The sequence below is a fragment of the Melospiza georgiana genome, chromosome 5 (genome assembly GCF_028018845.1).
Source record: "Melospiza georgiana isolate bMelGeo1 chromosome 5, bMelGeo1.pri, whole genome shotgun sequence".
NCBI classification, from domain to species: domain Eukaryota; kingdom Metazoa; phylum Chordata; class Aves; order Passeriformes; family Passerellidae; genus Melospiza; species Melospiza georgiana.
The window spans coordinates 35,018,794-35,036,911 of NC_080434.1; the positions used below are offsets into that span (position 1 = coordinate 35,018,794).

The 18,118-nt window shown below is 40.6% G+C and overlaps 1 protein-coding gene across 2 annotated transcripts in view; it reads left to right on the forward strand.

Moving 5' to 3' along the window:
• Nucleotides 1-894: 894 nt before the first annotated feature.
• LOC131084154 (bifunctional heparan sulfate N-deacetylase/N-sulfotransferase 3) overlaps nt 895-18,118 on the forward strand; it is a 162,916-nt gene continuing 145,692 nt past the window's right edge. Inside the window, exons 1-2 of one of the 2 annotated variants that reach the window (XM_058025331.1) lie at nt 895-1,048; nt 7,414-8,531. In XM_058025331.1, the coding sequence (XP_057881314.1) occupies nt 7,560-8,531 (972 nt within the window). In that variant the 5' untranslated portion in view covers nt 895-1,048; nt 7,414-7,559. Of the gene's footprint in view, nt 1,049-1,566; nt 1,674-7,413; nt 8,532-18,118 lie in introns of those variants that run through there. The other variant, XM_058025332.1, reaches the window with a different exon arrangement.

An 18,118-nucleotide genomic window follows, 5' to 3' on the forward strand; every position in this document is an offset into this window, starting at 1 on the left:
CAGGTGGCTGTAGCTTTTCTCCTTTAAGTTTTTACCTTGAGTTAGTCACAGAGAGGAAGGTTTGGACAGACAAGCAGTCAGTGATGGAGTTAATCCGATGTATTGAACTGTCAGCCATTAGGTGAGCTAACAATCACTGGGCAATTGTGAGGTAAATTAGCTAGATCAAGAGGGCACTTGTAAAATTTATTCATTTTATTTCCCATTTGTGAAAGCTAATTTAGTTCACACAGGGAATCGTAACTCCTTCACCTGTAGTAATGGAGCAGTTCCATCTTCAGAGCGAGGGATGCAGGGTGTCAGTGAAAAATACAGTGGGACTAACTGTGTTTAACATAGGGTTAGAAAATTCAATAAAGAAAAGCAGCGAGGCTGCAAACACATTAACTGGCATTCTCTCAAGATTTTAACCCTACGTTGTCTTGACAAAATGTAATTGACCTCACGGAATTTCCACCCTTGTGTGCTACCTTTAGACCGGCTCAGAAATTGGCCATACCTAAAGCTGCACCGACAGCGAGAGATTTGGCGGGAGGGTGTGAGTTAAACTTCGCCTCAGCGCGACTGCAGCAGGGGCTTCCTAAATTGGTTTTGGAGGAGAAAAAAAGATTTTTTTTTAATCATACTTTATTTAAGACACGGACTAAGAATCCCACAAGTGAGGCGGCGGCGGCCCCCGTGTGGGAGGGGGGCGCCTCAGGTGCCGTGAGGGGCGGGCGCCTCGGGCCGCTGCGTGCGGGCGCAGCGTGAGGGCGCGGGGCCGCAGCCGCCCCCGGCCCGGCCGAGCCCCGGAGGAGGGCGGGCGATGTGGGAGGCGGCGCGGCGGAGCCCCCGCCCGCCCCTCGCCGGCGAGCGCGGCTCCTCCTCCGGGAGGGCGCGGCGAGGCTGCCGGGCGGTGCTGCACCCCCGGCGGCAGCCCCGCCGCACCTCCGCGCCCCGGGCGGCTCCGTGCCCCGGTGCCTCTCCCGGAGCACCCTCTGCGGAGGGCACAGACGGCGGCGGGATCTGAGGCACCTCGCGGGGACATGCCGGCGGAGCGCGCCCGGAGGTAACGAGCGGGGCGGGCGGTGCCCGCGGGCCCGGCGCGGCGAAGCCGCTCAGCTCCGCGCCCGCCGGCTCCGTGCCCCCGGCAAAGTTGTGCCCGAGCCGCCCGCAGGCTCCCGCTCCAATGCAGGCACCGCCCGGGCCGGGAGCGGGACGGGGCGGCTGCCGGCACTGAGGCTCCCGCTGCCGAGGCAGCGTTTGCGGGGTTGTTCTGTGGGGTTTCTTGGGGTTTGGGTTTGTTTTTCTTGTTTCCCGGCGCACTGAGCATCTGCCTGGCGCGGTCCCCGCAGCAGCCCTTCAGGGGCTGGGCTTTTCCCGTTCGCTCTCCTCGCGGAGCTGTTCAGTGGGATGCTGTTGCCCTCTAGTGTCTGCGGGAATTGGTTATGGCTCTGTTGGGGCACAGAATTAGTCAGCCTAGTGCAGTAATTATTCATAACTTCGGGTGGTTGTAGCTGCTTGGATTCCCCAAATCCTGTCAGAAATTGATGTATGCTGCTGCTCGGTTCAGCTGTCATGTGCAGCCCTCGGGAAATGGCAGAAAACTTGTATATTACTCAATTCGATGCCTGATATGCTGGATAATTGCTTCAGGTTTTGGTGTGGTGGGGTTTTCTCTTCCTAATGGAATGGTAAGTGAAAGAAAGAGGGTTTCTCTCACTGTCAGTATCCCCAGTCAGGTGTTATGGAAGAACTGGTTCTGAACTCTGCCTTATTATTAACTCTTTACACTTGGCAGTTGTGGGAGAAAGGAGAGGGGAAGTAATGGTATGGTCATGGACCAGACGGTGTGCTGGACATTTATCTCAGACACCTTGAGCAAATCATTTGCTCTTTAGATAGTGATATTTTTGCAATTGCTGAAAAGTAACAGCGTTTATCTCAGAAAAATTGTGTGATGTCAAGAGCTTTAAGATATTTCTGTACAAAGTGTTGTATGAAGGCAAAGAGTAATTTGAAGACTAAACTAAACTTTTGTGTTCTGTTGAAGTCCTTACAACCTTCTTTTAAACGATTTTAAACGTTGTATATTTAATATTTATAAATATTTTTCCTTGACAAACTGTAATGCTTGAATCCCTATCCTATAAGGGTCTCTAGTACTGCATTAAGCAATGCAGCATGGAGGTTAGGATACTGCAGGTACAGTAGAAACTACAAACTGCTTACCTGAAGGACTTGAAAAAGAATTTCTATCCATCAGAATTGCTGTGCTGCCTGAACCATTCCCTTTTTTCCTAAGAGCTATGAGGGAATGTAAACCTTTCAATAATCACACATTCCAGGGTTTGTTATGTGATACTAAAGGGTTTCAAAGGCTTCCCTTGACAGCTCATGTCTCATATCACCTTTTTACGAGTTGAAAATGTCTTTTTAATATGCAGTTGTAAGGTCTCATTCTCAGCCTGGATTTACTCATTTGAGCTGTTAATGCTTGAATATTTTAGTCAGTAGAGTAATGTTGTAAGTAGGGGTACTCAGAGGTTATTTTGGTGTTTTCATAACTGATTTAAAAGTCTGAGCCTTGCTGTTCACCCCAGGTTTGGTTGTGTTCGGTTGTGCTTTGCTGCTTCCTACCACATCCTTTGTATATCCAAAGATTTCCAATTTAGTAACACTAAAATGACTTCAGAATATTTCCTGTGAAGTTGTATTTCATAGTGAGTGGCCAGAGCAGACCTTTATGTTCAGAGCAGTTAAGCAGCATTCTAATCAGTAGAGATTTAAATGTCTGTAGTAAAATGCTTAACAATATGCCTCCTTTTCTTCTGCTCTTTGTTTAAAGCATTTAAAACTCATTTTTCATGTAATGCATCCCCAGCATGTCACCAGCACTGTGGTAGTGTCCAGGCTGGTAAAGAACAGAATGGGAATATAGTGATGGGGATTATTAGAAGAAAGTTATTAAAAATATGTCTCTAGATAAATGTAGTATGCCTCAATAATATTGATGACTACTCAGTCCAGAACTTTTTTAGTAGTTCTTGATGAAAAGGGTTTTTGTTACCCTTTAAGAGTATGTTTTTTCCCTTTAAGTATGACCCAACTTTATTGTTTCTAATCAAGGCTCGCAGTAAACAGTTGCCCTAGCACAGGCCTGAGGTAAGACTAAACCAGAGTTTTCTTACTGGGCTTTGATAAATTTGATGTGATAAATTGAGAACAATTTCTTGCTTATTTATGGATATTTTAGTTGAGCCCATTGCTTTAATCTTGGTATTAGGACAGCAGAAAAAAGTTGCTTGTCATTTTAAAAATTGTGTTGATACTCATGATTCAACTTTATCAGATATTTTTTAAGATTATGTGCACTTTTATGTGCCTGTGCAGTTTCTGGATTGAGAACCTCTGTGAAGAATTTAGTAGGCTGCATTTCCAGCCTGTATTGTCTTGTGGAAGAGTTTCCATGAGGGTTATCAGGGGGGAATGATTTACAGAAGCCAAGAATTTGTGCTTAATTTGTGTTTCATTTATGCTTAGCAATGAAACAACAAACTAAAGAAAGCTGCAAGTGGTAGGAACTCACTTATGGTGTCCTTTGGGTCTTTGGGATTCCTCACAGTATTTGTTCTATGATCAGTGCTACTTTGGTAGTGAATTTAAAAACCCCGAAACAGCAAGCAGAACAAGTTATAAACCCCCCAAACCAATCCAAATTGAAGATCTCTATTCAAATGCATCTGTTTCATGCTGGCTGCCTGCAGACGCTTGTAATTGTGACTGCCCAGCAGTATGTTCAGAATGGTAAATCTACTGCTTAATAAGGTGATATTTCTTTCCTGTACCAGGAAGATTTTCACATGAGCAGGTTCTGGGCTGCAGAAACCATTTCTGCAGCAGATGACAAGAGCATTGAGCCTTGCTGTCTGTGTTCATAACAAAATGCAAAACTTGCTTCCATGACTCAGCTTTCTCTCAGCAAGATCTTCTCCATAGAGAGTCTGTAAGTTAAAAACCAAATTCTGAATATTCAAAGATGCTAATTTTCACCTTAAGAGAGCATTTTGATACCTCCTGCTTTGAGCAGTAGAGGTAAAAGGTCCTGGTCTGAATTTTAACACAGTGGCATGAAAATGTAAAATAGGAGATCAAATGCAGGTTCTTCTAAAGAAATAAAGTTCTACATAGAAAAACAAACAGGCAAATTTTATTGCTTCAAACCATGGAAAAATACCACACAAGTTATTTTATAGGTAAAATTTATTGCAACATCAGCATTACAGAACTTTGGATTTATTAATATCAGATTCCTGTTTTCAGGTGATTTGAAGTGATTTGGGGTACAGGTGGGACCATATTCCTCTGTCACTGAATTCCACATGGCTGTAGAAATCAAAAAGAGCTGAGACTGCTGATGCAGGCAGCTCTATCTATGGTCAGCTCTATCTATGGGTGTTTTTCATGTTTTTTCACTGAAACAATGCTAACAAGCTTGAACTCTTGTGAAGACTTTCTAGACTCTGGTTTTTTTTAATTTAAGCCTTTTCCTTATACTTAGATATTTTTTATTGATGTTGATGTTATCATGACTTCTCCTTTCTTTGGTAAATATTGCATTCTTTGGTCATGAAAGGAAGACTCCTCAAGCACTCCTCTTCTGAAATGCTGCTTCTCACAGCTTACTCACTGTAGGTACGTTGAGAATTGCCCTTTTTGTCTGGTTATACTGTAGGAAATGATAGCAAGCAGGGAGCATCTTCCCTGAAGCCACTTCTAGAGATGTGATAAAGGTCACTGTCATGATCTCCATAGGTCCCTCAGTGTGTGGTGTGGTGAATCCCAAGGATGTCACTGTCAAGGGGGTGCATTGTGAGTTGTTTTAGCATGCTGCTGTAATACAGCACTAGAGTATCCAGCAAGGACTATTGCTCAGGGGAAAATGCTACTGTCCCTCGAGGAAAGCAACTGTGCCTTGTCAAGGCTTTGAGACTGTTGATATTGTAAAATGCATGTTCTCTTTGACATTTTTATTTTCTTCTTTCTGTGTTCTTTGGAACTCCTGCCATGCAAACCAGTCCTTAAGCAAGTGAAAATTACCTAAGCCTCAAGCTGATACTAGAGAGTGTGAGAGTGTCCATTTAAACCTCGTGCCTTGCTCTGTTGCATCCCAATTCCTGACTGCCTTCAGCAGGGAGTGTGCCAAGTCTGGCTGTGTCCTGTGCCTCAGAGAATTCCTCATTCCTCACAGTCGAACCTCACATCTGTCTTGGCAGGTCCAGCCACTCCTCCGTACAGCTGCACTCTGTAGCCCCAGGGGGCACCTGCAATTAGGAGCCAGGATACAATGACAGGGCTTTTCTTGAAGAAAACACGGGTGTCTGGGCTGGCTCCAGATTTTCCTCTCTAAGGAATGGCATTAGGAACCGTGTCCTTGCTGCAAATGTTTCTTGGGTTGCCACCCTTGTGAAATATCCTGTTCAAACAGCTCTGTCTCATCAGCCCTTCCTTGCTATGAGCTTAGGTCAGTGTCAATTCTCATTTTTTTCTGTATATAGACCAGCCAGATCTGTGGTTATCAAAGAGAAATAGGTGTGTGTACAGCTTTTCTACAGAATGCAGTCAGTGTTAAATTTAGGCACTAAAATTATGTGTTTCTTGGCATTCAGGCAGCTGAATTGGAAATGCAAAATGAAGAGAACCCTTCGTGTGTGTAATGAAAAATCATCTGTCTGGAAACCTCTCCCTGGTGTTAACTCATTCAGGATAAAGCTTCTCTTTGTCACCTGACTTGTTACCATGTTAAACAGCTCTGTTATGCCATCCAGACTGATATTCTTGAAGCTAGTGTAGCAAGGATTGAATGTTGCAGTTATTAAGAATGTTGAGTTCTTCTGAAGGTACCTTCATATTGTTGCTTGGTCTTTATACATAAGGTAAAACCCAGGAAGTTGGAGTTATGTTATTTTGGTCTAACACTAATTAGTGAGCCTGGGTGAAAGGCAGGTCTCCTGCCCAAAAGCTTTGAGTTTGTGCTGCTGCAGGTAAGGTTCAAGGCTGAATTTAAGGCTTCCCAGAAGAGGAGGGGTTGATAAACAGTTATCTGTGAGTAGAAGGTGAGGAGACTAAAATCCATCTAAAGCAGAATCTATCCAGACAGAAGGAATCTTGCTCTGAATCTTAACTATGAATGAGACAGCTCTCGGCACTTGCTGGTCATGCTGAATTTTGCAGTTTTGATGAACAGAATGACTTGGAGTTTTTCTCTCTTCATCTGATTTTTCTCGTTTATTATTACTTTATGCTCATCATGACACTAGGAAGATCTGTCTTCAGGGTTTAATTAAATTTCTGGACATTACATAGGTATTGTTAAGTATATAACTTTTTTTAGCCTTTTTGAAAATCTGGAGTGAAAGACCAGTTTGCTTACAATGTAGGAATAAAAAAAAACCCAACCGGGAATGGAAGGATTAACCTCTCAGTATGGAAATGACCACATTAATGCCACACCTTGTCCTAATCCCATTTCCAAATGGGCCTGGATGCAAACTACACTGAAGTTACAGTGGCATGTTCTAGATCTTGACACACTAAATATTTTTTAAAATCTGCTTTGAACTTTGTTTATGACTTATGATCATTATTTTATGCTTGTCACACCAGCCAGTTGTTTTACTAGGGAGTTTTGACAGCAGTTGTACTGCTGGTTTGAAAAATTACTCTTTCCTTAAGTACAAGATAGAACATAAGTATATCCTTAGGTGATCTGCATGTTAGGTTCAGCTTTTGATTTATTACTTTCTCTTTTCAAATGTAAGAGCTTGATTGTTCTATGGGTTTTTTTAATGCAAAGAAATGCTTCTAACAGCTTACAAATCCACAGTCCAGAAAAATGCTTTGTTTTTCTCTAATGTTGCAGGAAGCAAGTTTTGCTTAAAAAAATTCCTCTAATAGATGTAATATAGAGTGTATCAGTACATGTTTGTACAGCAGTTAAGATGTGCATGTTCTTGCTTCTTTGAAAAACTAATACAAGATAGAATTTGTTTAATCATGTTGCCCCAGCTTTTTACAGGTTATATATTTTCTTCAATACTTTGGTTGTTAGCAGTTGTCTACTTGGAGTTAACTTTTATCTTTAGGTTAAAAGAATTTCTAAAACACTGTAAATACTTTCCTTTTATGTCTTGCTTTTCAGTGCCTCTGCCTGCTTTATTTGATCCTCTGAGTTGAGGAGCCTATGAGATTTAGAGACCTTCAAATGCACATGGCAAGTAGTGGGAGCAGAAAAAAATATGTTATTGCAAAATGTTGAGCTGTTGGTCTCCAAACGTCTGGCTGGCAGTGATTTCTTTGCTCCCCATTAGTTTAAGCAGATGATTCTTCACAAGGTGGTGTCTCATTTAAATCTCTGATTTTCTTTTCTTCTAGACTGTACCTTCAGTAAAGCTCTGTGGAAGATAGATGTGTGTGCTGCAATGGTGACATAAATATTCCAGAGGACTGGAACAAGTTGTTGAGAATCTGTGTTTGTTTTTCATGCTGCTGTTGAGAGCTGTCTAAGGCAAGTAAACACCATGAGTTTTATCCTAAAACTTCACAGACATTTTCAAAGAACAGTAATTTTGCTGGCCACTTTTTGTATGGTGAGCATAGTTATTTCTGCCTACTACTTGTATAATGGCTACAAACAGGAAAATGAACTCCCTGAAACCTCTTCAGAAGTGGAATGTGGTGATGCTCAACTGTTGCCTTATAAGCTGATGGAGGTGAAGACCATGAAGCCTGTTGATCCCCTGAGGACCGACCTTGTAGTGCTGGTGTTTGTGGAAAGCCAGTACTCAGCATTAGGCCAAGATATCATAACCATTCTGGAATCTAGCAGGTTTCAGTTTCACATTGAGATTGCATCTGGGAAAGGTGACCTCCCAGTGCTTATAGACAAGAACAAAGGCAAGTACGCTCTCATAGTGTATGAGAACATTCTTAAGTACGTGAACATGGACTCGTGGAACAGAGGCCTTCTAGATAAGTACTGCATAGAATATGGTGTGGGTGTGATCGGATTTCACAAAGGCAATGAGAACACCTTGCAGAGCTTTCAGTGGAAGGGTTTTCCTTTCCATGTCCACAGCAATCTGGGTATTAAGGACTGTTGCATTAACCCTCATTCCCCACTGCTCCATGTGACTAAACCTTCTAAGCTTGAGAAGGGGCCCTTGCTGGGAAATGACTGGGCTGTTTTCCAGATTAATCATACGACTTATCAACCAGTGATATTTGCAAAAGTAAAGACGTCAGAAAGCCTTTCTCCACCTGCTGCTCTCTATGCCACAGTAATTCATGACTTGGGGCTCCACGATGGGATTCAACGAGTCCTTTTCGGCAATAACTTGAATTTTTGGCTGCACAAGCTGATTTTCATAGATGCCATCTCTTTCCTCTCTGGAAAGAAGCTCACACTGTCCTTGGATAGGTACATTCTGGTTGACATAGATGATATCTTCGTTGGCAAGGATGGAACAAGGATGAACACCAACGATGTGCAGGTAAAGTATGCGCACAAAATAATGGTCATTACAGCAACGTGATTTTTGTAATCTGAAAGTGGGTAGTTGTTCATACTTGGAACTTCAGGGCTCCACCCTGGAGCTGTTCATATTTAATGCATGTGTTGAGAGTTTTACAAGCAGGAGGTAAATGCAGTGAGCAACAATAAATGTCAGCATAAACTTTGAAGAGTGGACGGGGTTACTGGCTGTTTGAAATAGTTGGGATGTCAGGAGTTGCTTGCAGCATTTCACCTCTCTCATCTCTAATTTATGGCACTTGCTTGCAAGGAGGGTTTGTGTTATTCATGGTCTTAAAAGCTCATTCTGTCACTAAATGACTTGACAATTTCCATTTTTATGTTTAGAGTTGTACATTCCTGAAGGTCCTTTTCCACTCTCTTGTGCTGTTCAAGTGAGGTGATAGTTGTTGGTCAGTAGAGCTAACTAATCTTAACATTATTTCTTCCTGTAAGTATTTCTTCTGTGCTTTTTGTGAGGAGTGTTGTCCCAAATCAGGTAGTAGGTGGTCACCTTTCTCAGCTTGGTCTAGAAGCTAATAATCTGTATCATACTGATTGTTGCCCTAATTGTGCTAAAAATAAGGGAGAATGTTTTCTTAGAACTTGGTTAGTGGAATGAGGAACTGCAAGAGGAAAGACGAGGACAGCACTGCGTGCAGTGGGTTATTTTTGTTTCATTTTTAACCATGTTTTTGGTTTTTTTCAGTGTTAATATATATGTCAAGCTACAGCAGCTCTGCATACAGTGCTTCCTTAAACAAAAGGCTTGACCCTGGAGTTCAACTTTTAATTTGCTTTAAAATTGCAGCATATGCTCTTTTCCGAAACATCCTCTGTACATGCAATTGTAAATGAGATTTGCCTCCTTGTTAAGTGGGTGCTTTCCTTAGGCAAACAAATCAGGTGGGAGAGAACAGAAATCAAGGTGAAGCTTCCTAAATGGTTTTCCTGTGGAGAGTGCAATGGCAGTGTTTGAATTAGATAAGGGAGCATGCTTGGAGAGTCTCCTAAATGCAAACTCAGGTGGCAGGAAAAGGGTCAGATCTGACAAACATCTCTGGCAGAACGTGTGTTGTTCTCCAGCAGCACCACTTTCTGGTAACAAAGTGAGTGAAACAAAGCCTGAATACATCCATCACTGTGTTGTGCAACAGCAGTCGGAGACAGCATGTTTTGTATTGTTTCTCTTTGTAAGTGACACCTTAGGATTGTCATTTTAAAATAAGTTAGGGTATTAAATTGCCAGAGTTATATACCAGAAACAGGAGACTATTGAGACAAATTTGATTACAGCAGATACAGAAGGATAAACCATATTGTTTGGGAAAATAATTTGCAGTATGTCAGAAAGCAATCTTCCCAAAATAAAACTGTCAAATTAAATAGAAGTAATATCAAAGTGGAAATAACTTTTAAGTAGGATAATTTCTTTTATACAGGACTGTGTTCTGAAACAATGGAACCTAAAAAAAGTGTTCCCTTCTGATTCTTCATCTACTTGTAGTTAAAATGTTGTATTAAACATGTTGTTAGGGCTGTCAGATGCGATGCATCTTCATTACTATTAATATCAAAGGAGTTATCCTCGGTGGCACAATGACATGTGGAAGGAATGAAACAAAATCAATTTGCCGTAGTTAGAAATACATTATTGTAAAGTGTATTTGCAGATAAATGACATCTCATTAAAGAGGAGTTTTACTGAGTTCTGCTGCAGTGACTGTGACGGAGAATTGGGTGCTACTAGTGTGAAAAGAGGTTCTAAATGTAGACTTTGTATCCTTTCAGTACTCAAGATTAGCTCATTTCCACCAAGCTTACATTTTAACTACTGGCAGTACAGAATTAAGGAGGATTGTCTTTTGTGATTTAATTTTGTTTGACATATCTCCTTGATAATATTTTCTGGGTATACTTAACAGCTGCTACGGCTGTGAGCTGGAGGAGAGTCAGGTGAGTGTTTCTACCAGTATTCTATTAATGCTAATCATTCTGAAACTTCAGGAGTCTCCCAAGAGCCACAAGACCTCTAGGGTTGGTTCTGGCTGCTCTGTGGATAGGATGGAGTTCAGAAACTGGAAGGTTAATGCAGAACCAGTAGCAAAACTCAGATGGTCATCTGCTCTAAACCCCCTGCTCAAGCTGGGCCATGGCCAGGTGCCTTTTGAGTGTCTCCAAGGAGAGAGATCCTGACTGCATGTAAGATCATGGTTTCAAAGGAATTTCTTCTTTAGATATCTAAAATAGATTTCCAGAGTGGCCAGAATAATTAATATGTGAGGGCTTTACCCATTAAAGCTTAACTTCCCTCTCCTTTAAACTATGTGAATTGGAGTTAAGTACATAGAAAAATTACTATTTTAAGGTTTAGTGGTAATATTGTAGCAGTATTATATATTGAGCTCATAAGATGTCTGATTAAAAGCAGGCTTTCCAAAATGGGTGTCTTCTGTACCTCTAAAGAGGAGGCAAAGTGGTGCTACTTCAGCTGGAGTACCTATAGTGTCAGGAACACAAGTGTAAAGAGTCCTTCTGAAAATGTTTTACAAACATAGTTTATCCACCTAAATTCTGTTGTAAATGCTTTGTTTTGTTAAATAGCAGATTAAGTTTATTCTAGTTTCACCACAGCTTCTTCAATTACAAACAAAACAAGAAGGACCCCAACAACTTGAAACAGTGGTTGAGATTCTTTGAATAAGTACCTGTGAGAGACTTGCCAGTCTGTGTGTAACATCTGGGCTGATGGAACACAGTTCTTCGATGTGAGATAAGGAGTAGCTGTCACTGTGCATCAACAATTACCATCCATCCTTATATTTATGTACTTTATCTTCCTCTGGTAAAAGAGAAATAATGGAAGAGAATGTTTCCATGGTCTAATTGCCTCCCACTTTAAAAATAAGCTTGGTAATAATCAACTCAACATTCATTTTTCAGTGGTTTTTTTCTCTCCTATTGTCTGTCAGGCAGGAGGGACCATTAGGCTGTGACAATGTTATATTTTATTTTCCTTGTTTCTTTTAGAAAGACTTAAGAGCATGTGCAGTGCAAATAATTCATTTAAATGGACATACAGAGAAAAATCTATCTAGATATCCACAGAATAAGTTTATCTTAATAGACCGTGATTGTCCTGGCTGACAGTCTACTAATTTAATATCTTTTGTTAGAGTTACTCTTGGTGAAAATTTTATTACTGTAAAGCATTGAGATTTTTCAGGGAGAAGCAGATGATGAAAGAGGGGAAATTAAATGTGGGTTTTTTTCCTGATGACAGTTTATTCTGTGCTGGTGGTCTAGGCCATGCACCTTTCCCTTCGGTTCCCCAATATGTGCACTTGCTGGAGTTCCATGAGAGTTAATCACATTTTTCAAATGAAAAATTAGAACACTACCAAATTATTTTGTCCTAATAATTAGCTGTTTGAGCTCCTCTTGACTGCCTGGTCCTTTGTGTGCTTTTCAAAAGAAATTGAATTGAAGTCAGGATGGGGATCTCTTCAGGTAAGCCTAACCTTTTTCTATACCTGTAGTTATTCTTTATAATTGCCAAGGAAAAATCTTCATATTAACCATATCCATTATTGAAAGGGGCTGGTAGATCCTTATGTATCGTTCTGGTTTGGGAGTGCTTGAGCAGTGCATCTGTTAGTGTATGTGTGCATGGCAGTGGGCAGTACAAGGCTCAGGCTGCAGTCTCCCAGCACTAACACTGGAGAAAAGAGCTGTGATAAACATTGTTCTGCTAATGGAGAGGGTTCAGCCAAAAGGAATCAGTTCCTAGCCCTTCAGTCTCCATCCAGTCTCTCATCTCGCCTGGATGTTGAGGTTTATAAGGCAGACACCTCTAATGGAGCTACTCCTGTAAATTCCCACAGTAGACATAAACACAGAAAAACAGCTGATCTTCAGGGAGGCCCTGGTTAAGTGAATTGCACCTTAAAAGTATGTGGCCTTGTTCATAAATTGTTTCCAGAGTGCCTGCCATCAAATATAAACATTTTTATTTGGTTGGATCAGTCCTCTTCCATTTTCCATAGCCAGTGCTGTCACTTCTTTGTTGCTTTCTTAGTCACATTGGTGGCCTAACCTTTTGTTTAATATAGTTCTGTTTAATAATAGATTTCCCCACTAAGAGCTAATTGTATATTCCCTGTATTAAATTCATCCACATTACTCAGCACTGCTTAAATTATTGCAGTTATTTAAAACCCATTAAGTATCTTTTCACCCTCTGCAGCATGCATGGAAAGGAACCAGAACTTCCCAAGGCAAAGCAGACCACTTGGCTGTAAATTTTAAAAATGCAGTCATTTGGCTGTTCAGCTTTTCGTGCACAAGAATGACCTAAATATTTTCATTGGAACAGAATTTTCTCTATATATTGTGTTAAGGCAGAAGGACTAAAAGGTTCAGGCAGAAAGCCTGAATTGTCAAGACAAAGGATGGTCCCTGTCACAGGAGCAAGTCTAATTCTCTAAGTTAATTGCTTCTTTATCTGTAGGATCACGTAGAAGGTTGTCAGAAAGAAATGACAGATGTGTCATCACATGTGTCAGCTGCAGAACCACTGAGCCATAAATCTTTGCTTCGGGGACGTTAAAAAATCTTTTTAATCACATCTTTAAATTACATGAGAAATTAATGATGATGAACTTCTGTTGGGCTAAATCATTCTGGGTTCCCAGTTGGTTAGCTGTAATACCTGTATACCATTGTGGAATGTGTCTGCTGTGTGTGTGCATACATTTTTCCTTAATTTGACCTGAAGCTCCTAAGCTATTTCTTACTCACTTGTTGGAAATAGCAGGTAAAAAGTGCATTCAGTTCTTCAGAAGTGCCAAGGAGAAGGAAAATGCCTGACTGGGGTATCTCTGTGGCTGTCTGATGCCCTAGCAAGACTGGTTTACTTGAGCATATTGTGTCAGCTGTAGTAGTGTGGAATATTGCACACTGTGAGACAGTAAAGAGATAGAATTAGATTTCAGAACTAAAATACAACTTTAAAAAAAAGTTATAAAAATTTTCTTACATATTTTATGGGCTGCTACCAGCATATAGTACATTCTACCAGTCAGTCTCCATAACATCTAACTTCTAAAAGCAGTTTGGTTTATGTGCCAGCCTCTGTGAATTTTAGTCTAGTAAGATGAATACAACTGCTGCTCAATAGAGCCCAGCTCTTTCTGTTAAAATCATACTGATGTTTGAAGTTAAAAGCATGATAAAAATCCTCTCCCAGAGCAAGAGGACTGCAGAGGGGCTACAGGGATGCAGGTGAGCTGGTTCTGCTTTGACTGTGTCACTTCTACGGCTGCCAGAGCAATGCTGGTAATTCCTCGTGGGCCTCTTCCTCCTGTTCTGCACCTGTGTGAGCTGGACACCTCCAAATCCATGGAATAAGCTTGGTGCTGAGTTTAATTTAGCAGTTTATCCATGGTGGATTATGACAAAAACCATGCATGCAGTTTTGGGATTGCAGCCCTCATTCCTGTAAATTCAGTGGTTTCCATTAGTTCTGCTTTTGATGAAATTCTTGTTTGTTTCATCAGGTATTTTGTGTTTGGTTTTCTTTGAAAAATGAATTTCTGTATTTTTTTCCCCTCTGTTTAGTTTTGCAGTACTGGAGTAACTGAATCTGATGGAGTTTTTTTGTTTGGCTTGGTTTTTAATTGTAATGCTCTGACACTACATGAAAACCTAAAAATGTTTAATGCAGACCTGAGTCTTGAGACAGCAGTATGTCAAGGATTGCACCATCTCCTGCTGTTATAAATTCAGTGGCAGGTAGCTAAGAGAAGAAAAATGCATTTGAGTTGCAGTTTTTTATTGTCAGAGAGACTGCAGGAAGTGTTTCTTGGCATAGTAAATCCCATGAGGTCTTTGAGGGCAAAGAGGCTGATTTGCTTCAAGCTCTTGTACCCCAGCACCTGATCTGACTATTGGTTATACACTCCTTGGTTTCTTCAGGATAGAACCAAAGGAAATCATGGCTTCTGTAGATCTGCTGGTGCTTTCCCAAGTAAGATGGTGTGCAGTGTGGGCTCAGTCATTTGCATCTTTACAGAAAATCAGAGTAATTTGTTTTGATTTCTAAAGTCCACATATTTCTCTGTAGTGGTGAACACTTTGCTATCCATAGGCTTAATGTGACAATGGTGTTTTCCTGTTCTCAATGGAGTTTTCAGATTCAAGAGCTCTTTTAAATGCAACTTAAGGAATGACACTCACCTGAGATCAAGTGATCTAACTGAATACTTGGTAATGCTGTTTCTGGTTTTTCCCTTGACTTGATTTATTATGTAGAGATATATTTACTCTTGAGCATAAGGCTTCCTGTGCAAAGAAATCCATAAGAAAGGCTTTTGTCCACCCTGTGTGCCAGCCTGCACTGAGGTAATTCTTGCTTCACAGCCACATGGTTAGCAAAGTCTGTCTTCCTCTGTATACTGAAAAATACACACTTTAGGAATGCAGGTGAGTATTTTCATGGGCATGTGAAAAATATAAAAATGCATGTGATTCTGCAGACTTTGAGTGTTGTCAGCATAACATAAACTCTGCAGTGGTTGGGTTGATCCATCTGGCCATGGAAACACGAGCTGCTGTCCTGTCAGTCCCTCTCTTTCCTTGGATTGTGAGTTCTGTTGGTCAGAGGCTCTTCTTGTTCAGTGAGCACCTCAATAATACAAACAATAATAATGCATTACAGCTTCCTGCAGAGCTGCCCTGATTCAGCAGCAGTGTACGAGTGGCTGCTGCAAGATTTATTCTGGGCTTTTTCAATGACAAGTTAGCCATCCACTTCCTGCTGCTAACAGAACAGAATAAAACTTTCACAGCCAACAAATAAAAACCAAACTGCAGACAGATCTAGAAATCAAAGCCATTAACTGTAAAACATGATAGCAGAAGTGAGCCTTCCTGCATCCTGCTCTTCAGTCACATCAGGGGGCACAGTCTGGCGAGGAGACAAAAACGAGAGTGGAAGTCCTAATCCAGTGGGACTGCTAATTCATTTGTTTCCTTCACAGTACAGCAGCATGGGAAGTGGCCTTGCTTCTCCTGTTGAGTCTGGAGGGGCAGTGCAATGACATGACTGATTCTAGGTGACCATGCTTACAAAACCACGTGAAGGAAAAGCACTTGGTTGGCAGTTTATGTGTAGCCCCTCATGGAATAACAATTCCCTATCTATTTCCAATTCCAGTTTATTTTCTGTGCACAGACCATAAAAACCTTACGACCAATTTTTAGAAGTAGTTACTCTTTAGGAGATTCCTTCTTTCACTTTGCAGTCCTGGAGATGAATTACTGTTGCTCCCTAAAGTGTAGCTTCATATCTGAGATAAGTAATAAATTAAATTTAAAACCACTTTATATTGCAGAAATTATACTGCAATTCATTTGAAAATAGAAACAGTGGTGAGGAGAAACAAAAAAAGCCTGTGACTCTGCAGAAGAATACTCCTCAAATCCATTCCAACACAGGTCAGTAAATCCACATGACAAAGGCTCTCCAGAGGAGACAGGTTTGATTTGGTTTAGAAACATTGGTTGCATTTTTGTGGAACTGATAAGCCACAGCTCTTCCTGAAGTTCCCGTTATTTGCCTTTTAGTGTTAGTTATCCTAGGAATAAGCCAAGTGTCTCTTCTCCATTTTAAAGTGGACTTGGACTAAAGATACCTCAGACTTGTCTTCAGTAGAGTGCTAATGGCACTCAAAAGGAGGCTGAAAATCAATTCTGCATTTCTGTAAAAAAACGTTATTCTGTGCTGCAAGATGTTCCTCTTATCCCTTGTCCTTTCTCACTGCCATGGTAATCCTGAGACTCTCCTAAAACAAGATGAACACTAAAATGTATCTAAGTTTGTAATGTAAGCTGAATTTAAATTCAGACAGACTATGAAAAATATTTTACATCAGTAGTGAAGTACTTCATTTTACTGACTGAGGAGATTGCTAGCAAGATTGTGCTCAGTTCTTCACTACTGGATTAGAAATATTTGGAGAGTGCTTAGAGACCAGAATAGTCAGGAAACATCTGAGCAAAAAAATGAAAAAATAAAGGCTAAAGAATGCAGTAAGTAACGATGACCAAAGCAGAAAGCAATAGGCTGCAGATGACTGCAGGGTACAAACAGTGAGGATGGATAAAAATATTTAATGTAAGGCGCAGAGATATTTAACTGTAGGCTGAATAGCAAATAAAAGCAGCAGAACAGAGGCTAATATCCAAAAGGAAGTTGAAGGATTATGTAAGTCTTTAAAAATTAGATTTGGCAAAAGAGTATGAAATATGCTATTGCAAGGAATATAATATTGGCAGGGATTTGTATTAAGATATGTTCTCAGTCTCATGCAGTAAATCAAATGCAGAGCTCAGTTGGATTCCTGTGTGTTGGTTTGAGGCTGCAAGTGTAGACTTTGCCAGCTGGGATTTTTATCTAGGCATATCTAGCCTTTGTAATCTTGATTTTTAAGAATGCAAGCACTCATGAAAACAGGTAAGGTGTGCATTAACACTTCTAACAAAATCATCCCTCCCCTTTTTACACAGAAGTCTTGGGATTTTCTGCAGTTACATCCTTTAGACTTGGTACTATGTGGAAGCCAATGAAATTGTCAAAGTTCTTATTAACTTGTAATAAGTTATGTTATTTCTGTGTTGGCTGCATATAGTCATGAAAGTATGGCTTGAGAAAAGAGATGTATTTGTTATTTTGTGGAAACTTTCTCTTGGGTTTTTTTTTCATACCAATGCTGATGTAACTGGGGAATTTCATTCAGCAGCTTTAGAACCACTCATAAAGAGGAGGAGAAAACCATAAATTGTGACCCTTGACTGGTGAGCAAGCTGAACATTGAATTCCCATCTGTATCTTACCTGTCACTTCAGACAAAGTGAGAAAATGAAAATTTTTTTGTTAAGGATTGTTTTATTCTGTCAGTAAAGATGAAACAGGAAAAGAGCTTTTGGTTTTTCTTAGCTCATCTGAAACATAGGGACAGAGGTAGGTAGCTATTTTTATTCACAAAGAGTATTAGAAGCAGAGAAATCTTTTTGGCTCTATTAGGAAAAAAAAGGAACATCTGAGAAGCATTTGGGAATGAACTGTGACATCGATGCATTGCCCAGCATGTGGAATGATCTTTATTTAATATGCCAGTAATGTGGTAATTTTTCTTGTGCTTTGCTAAGCAGGGAGAGCCACCAGTTCATTTTGGTTGTTGTCTAGATTACAGGGTTTGAGTCTTCATGCATTTGCACTCTTTGTTCTCCAGTCTGTAGAACTCGGCAATAACTCCAATGCTGTGCTTTAGTCTTACCTGGGGGGAAAAAGTATCAGCTGAGAGGTGAGCAAACTCCAAGGTGTTTCTTTTTGCTTGGTGTCAGCATTTTAGACATAGCTTGCAGTCTCCAATACTTCTTCCAAGGTACCTAAATAGCAGCTTGCTATACCTTGGTATGTGGAGTTGAGTTTTTCTGTAATCATGTAACAGATTTATATTGTTGATATGGCCATTGTTACTCTGTGGGGAAAAAAAGTATAGAAAT